This window comes from Equus przewalskii, chromosome 11 (genome assembly GCF_037783145.1).
Source record: "Equus przewalskii isolate Varuska chromosome 11, EquPr2, whole genome shotgun sequence".
In the NCBI taxonomy this organism is placed as follows: Eukaryota; Metazoa; Chordata; class Mammalia; order Perissodactyla; family Equidae; genus Equus; species Equus przewalskii.
Window position 1 is genome coordinate 22387042 of NC_091841.1, and position 11930 is coordinate 22398971.

The following is an 11930-nucleotide window of genomic DNA, read 5'->3' on the forward strand; positions in this document are numbered from 1 at the left end:
GAATAGCGAAGCGTGGAAAGAAGAACAGAAGCATGAAGTGGTTTGGGGTCCTAGGGCTGGTGACCCTCTCAGAGTGCTTAGTCACGTAAGTACGGGGACTGCAGGTGGCATCGGCTTTCTCTCTGGGCTCTTTCTCATCGCCCTCCTATTCTTCCACCCATCCAGAGGTAGATAAGGGAATGCAATCATTCCCCAGCTGTCTTAAAGTTCAAGTCTCTGTTGATGAGTAGTTTGCCATATGCGCTGTGGAGCTCAGGGGTTTTGGGACAGGCCTGCAGGGTTGCACAACTCCAGGGGTGAAAGACACATCATGGGCTATGTGAATGGTGCTCCCAAGAATTGTTCAGTGCACAACCTGTGCAGCTGTAGACATGGTCCCATCTAGGTACAGCATTTCTCCTGCATGTGCTTCTAGGTCTTCTCCTTGCTCTCCCTCCATGTCTGTGTGTGTGTGTGTGTGTGTGTGTGTGTGTGTGTCTATGTTTGTTCATCTCTGTGTGTCTCTCTTTTATTTCTCCATCTCTTTGGATGTCTCTGTGCATGTCTCTGTTTTTCTCTATTTTGATCCTTTCTCGTCTCTCTACCCTCATAATTTATTATTAATTAATACTCTTCTCAGGGCTTCTTCGAGAAAGATACAGTGAGATGACAGTAGCAATAGAGGGTTGTCATTGTTGAGACCTCCTGTATGTCAGGTGTATTATATCCATTATCTCACTTAATACTCAGAACATGCTATGTGAGGGGGTATTATCATGTTGTCTTTTTACAGATGGGGAAACTAAAGCTCAGAAAGGCCATATGGCTTACCCAAGATTACACGAGAGAACCTGTATTCAAACCGACGTCTATAGTCACAGTCTTTGCATTGTGTCCTGATAACAAGATGACCCTCATGGGGCAGGCCCAGTGGCATAGTTAAGTTTGCACGCTCTGCTTCAGCAGCCCAGGGTTTGCAGGTTCATATCCCGGGCACAGACCTATACACTGCTCATCAAACTGTGCTCTGGCAGCGTCCCACATACAAAAAATAGAGAAAGATTGGCACAGGTGTTAGCTCAGGGCCAATTGTCCTCACCAAAAAAAAAAAAAAAAGGATGACCCTCATAAAAATGTTTGGAAACTCCAGAGTGCAATTATAATGCAAGGTGTGGCAGTTACACTGTGACACGGGGCCGCTGCTGGCTGTCACTTATTTGTTTCCCTTTCCCAATGCACGGCAAAAGAATCCCTCTTGTGAAGATCAAGTCTCTTCGAGAAAACCTCAGGGAGAAAGATATGTTGAAAGAATATCTGGAGAAATATCCCTTCCGTCTGACCCACAAGCTTCTCCACAAACATGCGGACTCAGGAGTAGCTTTTGAACCCATGAGGAACTACCTGGACGTAAGTGTTGGGTGGACGCTGGCACTCCACAGCACCCCCTAGTGCTCTGGCCGGGCACTGGTTCATCCGGAGGTGTGAGCCTGGATGTTGGGGCTGGGGCGATGTCTGGCAGAAATTCTGGGGAACAGGGACCCCATCCTCAGACAAGAAGGCACTCCCGCCCTCAGCTCTTGGTCTGTGGCGTCTGGGCCCAGCAACGACCAGGTGGCAGGTCAACATGCATTTCTTTGCCAAGGATGTGTCATTGGGGACCCGGGACCTACACGCCTGGTCTGAGGGAGTTGTCCTTTCTGAACTCAGCGAACCCTTGAGTTCGAGTTGAAGGCTGAGCCGTGTCTGATCAAACCACAAAACCAACTGCAGATTGAGTTTGATACCCCAGGCGGAGGAAGTTCTGCCTCCACAGCCCCGAGAAGGATGCAAGTGAAAAGTTGTGGCTCCCCTATGGCGCACGCCGCTCAAAACTTAACCCTACGGTTGTTGTTCTTGATAACAAAAGGTCTGGTGTCCTCTTTAAGAACGCACAGCCCAGTCGGAGAGACAGGCAAAGAGTAAATAAAAGGGCCAGCTGTGTAGTATGGATATCCCATGTTTTGAGTCTAGAGAAAGTGGCCCAGGTTGACCCAGGAGGGCTGCCTGGAGGAAAAAGCACTCAAGGTGGGCCTTGCAGGCTGAAAGGATTTAGAGAGCTGCCAGGGGGACTGGAGGGCTTTGCAAATGAAGGCACTGGGCTGAGCAGAGGCTGTGAGGTGGGGCAGGGGGTCATCTTAGGTGATATGCGACATCCCAGCAGAGGCAGGAATCGGGCTTGGCTGGGACAGCCAGGCCTGCCCTGACCACCCCACTTGGCCCTGGCAGATAGCCTACATGGGCATCATCAGCGTTGGAACCCCCCCTCAGGAATTCCAGGTCATCTTCGACACGGGCTCGGCTGACCTGTGGGTGCCCTCCATCTACTGCTCCAGCCCGGCCTGTTGTGAGTGTCCCCCACCCCTGGTCTTGTGCCCCCATTAGCTCCTCCTCGGTCCTTGGTGGGCTGACGGATGCTCACCCTCTGTGTCTGCAGCTAATCACAATACCTTCAACCCTCTGCGGTCCTCCACGTTTGGGGCCTCGGGCCAGCCCATCAAACTCATCTACGGCACTGGGAAGATGTCAGGATTTGTCGGCTATGACACCATTAAGGTAACGTGGAAACCAGAGGCTGAGGCAGGGCTGGCCCTGGGAGCGATGGCTGCTTACACGACTGGATGAAGGGTCGGCTCAGAGCACCTGTCTTTCCCAAAGTGCTCCAGCTGTGCCCCTGCTGACACATTAACCCCCAGAATGACTAACCCAGAGAGTGGGTCATCCTGGGGAGGGGCCTCGGGGCATGGATTTGCAGCTCCTTAGCTTGAGGTTGGTTTTGCTGGGATCAAGGAGAGGTGGAGAAAAACCACCCATCTTTTGTATTCTCAGACTGTGCTGGCACTTTCATTGTAACTTGTGATCCTGCTACAACCCAGCCTCAGGGACCATCATTATGCCCATTATACAGGTGAGGGAACTGAGGAACAGAGGGAGCGAGGGTCTTGCCAAGGTCACACACCTCGTAGGTGCGAGTCAGGACTCATCCAAGTGTGGGGTATTTGCCGGGCGAGAGCAGAACCGACCTGGGGACTCTGGGGGCAGCCGAGGGCTCCTGGCACCCAGGCAGGGACAGCAAGGGGCCAGAGATGCGAGAGGGCCCTGATAAATGGGTTCCTACTTTTGAGGGGGCCTTTGAGACTCTGCTAAAAACCATGGACTGCCTCCCCAAAAGCATCCGCGTCCAAACACACACACACACACATCCAGGAGTATGTTTCCTGGGCAGAATTTTTACAAGAAGCCTGGCAGCGACATGGTATAAAGAGCTTCTGTCTCTCTGGTGGATGCAGGATCCACAAGGAATTGCGATGAATTCACTCCATTTCTGTCACCAGATCCTAGTGATGTCAAAATGAAGACTGTCCTGGCTCTTTCCTCATTTTGTCCTCAAGTGGGAACCATTTGGTCCCCTTCTGAGTCTCAGTTTCTGTAAAAAACGGATGAGACCTATTAGACAGACTTCAAATGATGTTAGCGGGAGGAGCTCCGGGGTCGGATAAATGGACTCCGCCTGCCTGTTCTGGCTTCTTATAAGCATGTGAGGTCAGCCCAGGGTGCAGCCAGGCCTCAGGTCTTCTCTGGGCTCACCTCTGCTCCGGCCCAGCGCAGCCACCCTTCCCACACCTGTACACAGGAATATCCTCCTCTCCCACAGATTTCAAGCCTTGTCGACAGGAACCAAGCATTTGGCCTTAGTGTGGAGGAACCTGACAAGATCTTGGAACTCGCGACCTTCGACGGCATCCTGGGCCTCAGCTACCCTAGCCTGAGTGTCAAAGGGGTCACCCCTGTCTTCGACAACCTGTGGAACCAAGGCCTCCTTTCTCAGAAGCTCTTCGCTTTCTACTTGAGCAGGTAAGTCTGGGCTGGACCAGCCCTTTCTCCAAATCAGCTGTAAGATGCTTCTAGTGGCATGAAAAGTTCCAGAATGCTTGATCCAGAAGTTTCCTGAGAGAGAGTCTAGTCCAGGGGTCAGCCAACTCTGGCCAGGGGGCCACATCTGGCCCGCCACTTGTTTTTGTAAATAAAGTTTTATCGGAACACAGCCATGCTCATTCGTGTACAGCTTGTCTGGGGCTGCTTTTCCTTTACAACGGCAGCATTGAGCAGTTGTAACCAAGATCACGCAGCCTGCGAAGCTTAAAATAATGGTGATCTGGGTTTTTACAGGAAAACCTTGCTGACTTCTATAGTCCAAGTCGCTCGTTTGTGAGGTGGGGGAACTGAGGCTCAGAGAGGAGCTTGGCACAAGATTGCCCGGTCAGGTACTAGTGGCAGAACTCGAACTCAGCCAACAGGACGCCCCCCATGGTGGGTGGTCAAGCCATCAGCAGGTCTCCCATCACTGGAGCTGCTGACAGGAAAAACTGAGTCTCCTGGCTGGTGGAGGGTCGGGGGAGGGTGTCAGGAAGGGAGAAGCAGAGACTAGAGGGGGACCCCTGTGGACAGGTTGTCTTCCCACCAAAGGCTGAGGTTGACCCCATCGATCCGTGCAGGAGGCCCAGAGTGCAGTTGAGGGTGTGGGCTCTGGGGAGATGTGAGTTCAAATCCCGGCTCTATAGCATGAACTGAAGCGAGCTGTTTAACCTCTCTAAGCCTCTGGAATACTTGTACCTGATCAAAGGAGATGATTCATTCAACGAATATTTATTCAGCATGTCCTGGGGGCCGGGTGCTGCTCTGTGCACATGAAGGAGATAGACAAGAGGGAGAAAAGGAAGACAGGAAATAAGCAAATAAATAAGGCAAACAGACAACTCCAGATAGTAACTGGTTCTGTGAAAGCGATGGATGGTGACGGGAATGTGGTTTTAGATGGACAGTGGGGAAGGCCCCTCTGAGCTGAGAGTCCACGAGGAGAGACAGCCAGGCTTGAGAAGCAAAGTTCCAGGGTGGGGGGGCAGGGGAGAGCGAGGGCAAAGGCCCCAAGGAGCACTTGAGGACCAGTAAGGAGGCCAGTGTGGCTGGAGCCCTGGGAGGGAGGGGGAGGGGATGAAGTTGGGGAGAGCAAGGGACGAGCAAGGATCCGATTCACATTCTTGAAAGCTCACCCTGGGTGTGGGCTGGAGAATGACAGAACAGAGTGGAGGCAGGGAGGCCAGGGAAGAAGCTGTCACAGCCTCTTTAGGAGACAGAGGGTGGCGGTTTGGTCCAGGAAGGTGGAGGGAAGAGGCTGCGCAGTGGATGGGGTCAGGGTATATGCCGGAGGAAAAGGCAACAGGATTTGCTGATTGATTTGATGGAGAAGGAAGGGGAGGGGTCCTCAGGGATGTCTCCTCCCTCCCTGAGATCTTACCGTGAGCCCAGGGTCAGCTGCATCCTCTGCAGGAGCCGGTGCAAAATGAAAATGGGAGACCCTGTGTTCAAAAAGGATTAGGAATTTCAAGACAGGAACAGCAGAGGTGTGGGGCCCTGTGGACAGCACAGGTGCAGGCCGTGAAGCCGACCCTGTGGGAGCCTGAACACATGGCCCTTAGCACCCCTGCGGCCTCAGCTGTTCTGAAAAATGACAGGCCAGACGAGGTGGCGGCCAGAGCCCACCGTCACAGCATCCTCCAACTGCATCCCCGAGAGCTCTGATTGCTGGGGGCACCCGGCCCTCTTCAGGACAGCAGGTAGTGGGAGGCCAGCCAGAATGTCCAAGTTGGAACCTCTGCTTCACCCTTCCTTAGCCATGTGACCCACCCTGGGCAGGTACTCAACCCCCCCGTGCCTCAGTTTCCCCATCTGTAAAGTGGAGATGATAGCAGTGCCTACTCCACGGGGCTGTGTGATGTATGCAGGAGAGAGTATGCACGGCCCTTAAGATAGGGCCTGGCACGCGGCTGAGCTTGCGAAAAGCCCCCCGCTATTCTACCCTCACCATGATGCCTTCCTCCCCCTCCCCCTCAGAAAGGGAAAGAAGGGCAGTGTGGTGATGTTTGGTGGCGTGGACCCTTCCTACTACACCGGAGAGCTGCACTGGGTGCCCGTGTCCAAACCCCTCTACTGGCAAATATCGATGGACAGGTAAGCCCCTCCCTCTGGGGACCGTCCCAAGAGATGCCCCCAGCCCCCCTGCAAGCATGCACGCACAGACACGCACACAGACCCAAGCGCACACACTCATAGGTACAGCCCCTGGGTTCGTAATCACCCCAGGCCTCCTGACCAGCGTCCTGACCAGAGAAGAGTGATCAGGCCTGAGAAGGGGGCCCCACAGGCCTGGGGACCTGAGCTGTCTCCAGGACGAGTCTCATGCACGTGGGGCGGCTGCGGTGAGAAGGGGATCAGGGAGAATTCCACCGATCTGAATGGGGTCATGATAAGGGGTTGACCAGCCCAGGTCACCTGGGGCCAGGGGTTCCCAGTATACAGGCCCACCAATTTGAAAACAGGCGAAGTCCTGGGCAAGCCAGGTAAGCTGGTCACTCTAGGGAGAAGCTCCCCAGCCATGGGGAGAGGTTGGCTTCATCCTGGAGACCTGGAAGCAAATCATACAAAGGGACGCCAGCCCCCGCCCCGCCCCCATCCCAGCCACACGGTGGGCAGCGGCTGTGACAGAATCAGGAAGCTGGGAATCCCAGAGTGGCCTGAGAACAAGGGGCAATAATTGATGGGATTCTGTGTGATGCCATCAGACAAAAGCTTAAAATGTCCTTTGGAGGCCTGCGTCCTGGCCGCTGGGCTAGCTCAGCTATTGCCTGGCCAGGGGCCTCAGCATCTGAGCTGGAGTCTGCAGGGGAGGCAGCCTCTTCCGGAGCAGCCTGAAGCTCCCTTCCTGCCACTCTGAGCACCTGCTGCCCAGGAGAGCCTCCATGTTCAACATGTGGCCCCATCATTGGTCAGACACCATACATGTCTCCTGTTGTCCCTCATTCATTCATTTGTTAATTCATTCATTCAACAAACATATGTTGGGCATCCGCTGCGTGCTGGGCACTTAAGGGAGGCACTGAGCACACAAGTTGTTGTTACAGACCTCACCATCTCATAGGGCAGATGTACATGAAACAACAAGTCACACAAATAATGAATTACCACTTAGATACATTCTAGAAATGAGGAAGGATATACCAAGAGCCTCCAAGAGGGGAGCCTAATCTAGTCTCGGGGGAAGACGTCCCTGAAAAGGTGACAATGAAGCTGGAACCTGAAGGATGAAGAGAAATTACCCAGACAAAAGGGGTGGGAGCAGTTCTAGGAAGGGCCACCAGCATGTGCAAAGGCCCTGAGGCATGAAAGAGCTTGGTGCATTCAAGAACTGGGAGGAAGTCAGAGAAAGTCAGTGTGACCAAAGAAAAGGGAAACAGAGGGGGCTGTTCTGGAGACAGTCAGGGAGGGGGCAGTGGCAGGGAAGTGACCCTTGTGCCTGCTTTGTTCCCCTGTCTCTCAGCATCTCCATAAATGGGAAGGTTATTGCTTGTGATGGTGGCTGCCAGGCCATTGTGGATACCGGGACCTCATTGCTGCTTGGCCCACAAGATGCTGTCCTCAACATCCAGGAGATCATCCAGGCCAGGCGTTCCACCAGTGGCGAGGTGAAGGGTCATTCCATAGGGTCACTCTGGGGCCTTCCACACTCGGGTAGACTCGCTGGGCCGACCTTCTCTCTCCCTCCTTCTCTGACAGTACTTCATCGACTGTGACGCCGTCAACACCCTGCCCGACATCCTCTTCACCATCGATGGCATCGGCTACCCAGTGCCGGCCAATGCCTACATCCAGAAGGTGAGGGGCCAACCCGGGGGGGCTGCTCCTCAAATCTGAGACTTTCGGTAACTGCCGGGCTGCAGCTGGGAGGAAGAGGCCTCCAGGGGGCCAAGCTGCGCCATTGCAGATGCTGTCGACCCCTCCTGGCTGGGCGGGGGCCTCCCACAAAACGAACTTCTGGATAGCAAAAGGCAGTGTGGGACAAGCATCCTCAAATAAATATGGAGCCACCACCCTGTGCCGGCGTGGTGCTAGACACAAGGAGAGGGGAACACCGCGGGCCTCTGCTCTCAAGGAGCTTCAGTTAAACGAGGGTGCTGGGATGAACATGGAAAGTCAGCTAGAGCAATCTCTGAAATAGGCCAAAGGAACAGTGACAGGATGGGTTGGCTGGGGACAGTCCCAGTGTGTTATTACACCATAATTAACAGTGCTCTTTTCCCATCTCAAAAGTGTCCTGGTTTGGATGATAAATTATGTGGTTACCCTAGTCCTGGGGGGCAACTTCCTCTTGCTAAGCCCCAGTTGCCCCTTTGTGAAATGGGGCACCAGCGCCCCCCCCCCCCCCCCCCCCCCCCCCGCCTTCGTGGGATGGTTAGATGCCGACATGAATAAAGGATGCTCAGGGACCACAGAGCACCTGGTATAAATGTCAGCTCCCCATGGGAATTCAGAGGAAGCAGAATGGGTTTGAAGAAGCCTTTGAGGAAGAGAGGGAATTTAAATAATTCTAAGCCCCCAGCCTCAAGGAGGTCTGCCCTGGTGGAGGAAGATCTGTACGGGGGTCCATGTAAATGGAACCGCAGGGAACCCCAAAGGGGTGCCTGGGGCAGATCCGGCGTAATGAGGGCTGCAGACACGGGGAGCAGCAGGAAAACCACCCCAGTGAGCCTGGAGTGGCCGAGGAGGGTGAGCGTGGGTCCAGGAGGCGGCCGGGCAGGGCTGAGCTCAGTCTTAAAGAAAGAGTGAGGGGAAGGGTGAAAGAAAGGCATTTTCCGCAGAGGGAACAACCCAACCGCAGCACAGTGTGAGGGGAATTGCGGGTGGTTCTGGTGCCTAGGTGGGCACCCCATTCTGCAGCTGTGGAAAGAGCCACTTGGCTCAGATGAAATCAAGGTAAATAAAGCTGAGAAGCTGGCGGCCCTGGACAGTGAAGGGGTTGGCGGATGAGGGCTCAGGCCGACTATGTGTGTTTCCATCTCCTCCAGGATGCTGCTTTGGGCATCTGCTTCAGCAGCTTTGAAGGCAACGAGGACATCTCGAACAACTCGGAGGAGTGGATCCTGGGCGACGTCTTCCTGAGGCTGTATTTCACCGTTTTCGATCGGGAAAACGATAGGATTGGACTGGCTACTGCGGTATAAATGCAGAGGCCACCCCAGGAAGTAACCAGGCCGCCCCAAACACACACCCCCCACACACATTTGGGGCATTCCCACCCGGAGGTGCTGGCCCCAAATGTCTTTGGTGGCCTGCAGAGCCCTATTCTTGGTAGAGAATAAAGATCTTATTTCCAATGGTGCTAATACGAGTGCATGCCTCTCTTTGCGTCTGGGAGGTGCCTCAGAATCAGGCAGGACTCTAGAATGGAGTCTGGACCACACGTGAGAGGAACCCAACTTCAACTGGCTTAAACCAAAAGGGAGACTTATCGAAAGGATGCTGGGGATCCAGGATGCAGGAGCCAGAGCAGGTCCAAAGACCTCCATGACCGGACCCAAGAAATCAAAACCCATCAGCTGTCTTTCTCTCCCTCCCTCTTTCCCACCTCTCATCTCTGATTCTCTCTGCCTGACAGCTGTTTTCTCTCAGGCTTCCACACATGGAGATGGACTTTCCTGCTTCCTGCCCCAGGGCTTTACATTCTTAAGGCACCTAAAGGGAAAGGAAAGAGGCTCAGAAAATCTCAGGGTACCAGGGAGGACCCTGATTGGTCCACCCCAGGTCACGTGTCCAGGCCTGGACCAATCATCGTGACCAGGGTATAGGGTACTCTGATTGGCTCTCCTTGGTCAGGTGGCCTTCTCTGTGATGTCAGCATGACTGACAGTTTTCTCCAGAAGATGTGGCTGGAACTGGGGAGGAGCAGTCCCTAAAAGGACACCCGAGAGGGATGTTCTAGGCAGATGGGAGAGTTTGTGACTACCCCACCAACATCCACAACCTCCTCATTCAGAGGAATAGTAAAAAAGGATAAAGAAAATAGACTTGATTCTTTCCATCTCGAAGGACCTTTGGCAGTGGCCTTCTGCTCCAAGGGGGCTCTGGGTGAGGCCCTTAAAATTGGGATGTTCCACTCTGGTCCCCCCAAAACAAGGCAGGCAAAGATCCCAGTCACTACCTTTCTGCCACCCACACTTGCAATGTCCTTTCCAGTCCTGCTGCCCAACTGATGGCCCATGCAGATGCCTGAGCCATCCCCACCCCTCAGATGCCCAGTGAGGCCCTTCCCTTGGCCTCCAAGACTGTCTTGGGGAGGCAGACTCTCCTATAAAGGGGGACCCCTCCTGGGCGTGCCATCCTGCGCCTCCTCCAGGGGCACAGCTGTAAACCCATTCGGTTGGAGCTGCCATGGTTTGGGATGTGGGCGTCACTTCTTCCCACCTGGGCAGAGGCCCGCCCGGGATGGGGGCAGCAGGGGTCAGAAGGCAGAGGGAGGGAGGCCCAGATGGAAGAAGGAACAGGAAAGAATAAATAAGGTGGGAAACGGTGCCCGTCTCAATGCACAGTACTGCCCTTCACTCGGGTGAGACAAATGTCAGCCATGTGATGTCCTCCTTCCTTCGTCATCCTTTCATTCGGTCCCTATTTACTGAGCACCTGCTGTGTGCTGGGCACTGTGGTGGACCCCTGGGATAGAGAGCTGGATTCAGAATCCACTGCTGAGTCAAGGAGAAACAAAAAGAGACAAATTATAGGATCCAATGGGGAGCGCCCAATACAGGAAGCAACAGAGGTGTGGGTGGGAGGCCAGAAGAGAATGGACTTTCTCTTCAGGGAACAAGGAAAGGCTTCTGGAGGGGTGAAATCGACCTCAATCTCGCCACCCCACTGTGAAACACACCCCCCCCCCCAACCCTGCAGTTACCATCTGTGTGCAAATGCACTGTGCGTCCATGGTTACATGCACCCAGTCCCTTTGGGATGACATAGGATTATAGTCGCATAAGGGGAGGCAAAAGAAGAGCAGATGCAGAGCTGATAAAGGGCAGGGAAAAGGTGGGACCACAATCAGTGTTGCTTTTAAATAAACAGTAAATATCATGAAGTGGGCTTAATGGAGACTCAAGTGAAATGTTTGCAAAACTCATTTTCCAAGTATGTCTTCATGGAACCCTAAGCAAGCTCTCTCTTGGTCAGAAACCACCAATAAGAGTAAGAAGCATGGGGCTGGCCTGGTGGTGCAGCGGTTAAGTGCACACGTTCTGCTTCAGCGGCCCAGGGTTCGTGGGTTCGGATCCCAGGTGCAGACGTGGCACTGCTTGGCATGCCATGCTGTGGTAGGCGTCCCACATGTTAAGTAGAGGAAGACGGGCACGGATGTTAGCTCAGGGCCAGTCTTCCTCAGCAAAAAAAAAGAGGAGGATTGGCAGCAGATGTTGGCTCAGGGCTAATCTTCCGCAAAAAAAAAAAAAAAAAAAAAGAGTAAGAACCATAGCTCCAGTGGGTGACAGATGCTATCTCACCGTCTCTCCATGACCGCGTGCAAGGCAGATAACATTGCCCTCATTGACAGATGAAGGACATCTCCCCCCATCTTCTGGCTCCAGCACCCGGTGCCAGCACACAGTGGGCCTTCAGTAAATACTGTCGAATAAATGACTGGATCAATCAGTGTTCCCACTAGAGCACACCGCTGTGTCTATGGCAGGAGACACACATGGTGTCAGCCTGGCTTACCGCCATTGTATTGACCGCTAAAGGTCAGGTTTTGTTCCCCTAAATGAGCATAAGGCCAGGGCTGGAGCTGGTGGCTATTAACGAGCTAACGTTAATGAGTCAACGTTATTGAGGTTCCATATTTGTGGTTGTGCCACCTACATGAGGATAAATTCTGATCTTCAAAGCAAAAATCTCCCCCTATCCTCCACTTTTATGCTTTACCAACCTCAGACCAAAGAGATTTATAGCCTTTGGTGAGACAGAATGTGAAGAAAAAGGAAAAAGCTAGCTCTTGAACACTTCTTGTAAACGTGTCAACTGGTACAATCTTTTTGGAGATG

General features: G+C 53.5%; 1 protein-coding gene across 1 annotated transcript; it reads left to right on the forward strand.

Moving 5' to 3' along the window:
• The first annotated feature begins 18 nt into the window (after positions 1 to 18).
• Positions 19 to 9224, forward strand: LOC103564475 (pregnancy-associated glycoprotein). Its single transcript, XM_008540270.2, has 9 exons — positions 19 to 85; positions 1227 to 1386; positions 2245 to 2362; positions 2453 to 2571; positions 3671 to 3870; positions 5908 to 6024; positions 7391 to 7535; positions 7627 to 7725; positions 8916 to 9224. The coding sequence occupies exons 1-9, from the start codon at positions 33 to 35 to the stop codon at positions 9069 to 9071; spliced, it is 1167 nt and encodes a 388-aa protein (XP_008538492.2). The 5' UTR covers positions 19 to 32; the 3' UTR covers positions 9072 to 9224.
• Positions 9225 to 11930: the final 2706 nt, after the last annotated feature.

Bases quoted from the DNA above. Each gene is read 5' to 3' on its own strand.
- LOC103564475 (XM_008540270.2), top strand. From the start codon at position 33: ATGAAGTGGTTTGGGGTCCTAGGGCTGGTGACCCTCTCAGAGTGCTTA. The intron at 2,572-3,670 runs GTAACGTGGAAA...CCTCTCCCACAG, and splicing joins TCGGCTATGACACCATTAAG to ATTTCAAGCCTTGTCGACAG. The intron at 7,726-8,915 runs GTGAGGGGCCAA...CATCTCCTCCAG, and splicing joins CCAATGCCTACATCCAGAAG to GATGCTGCTTTGGGCATCTG.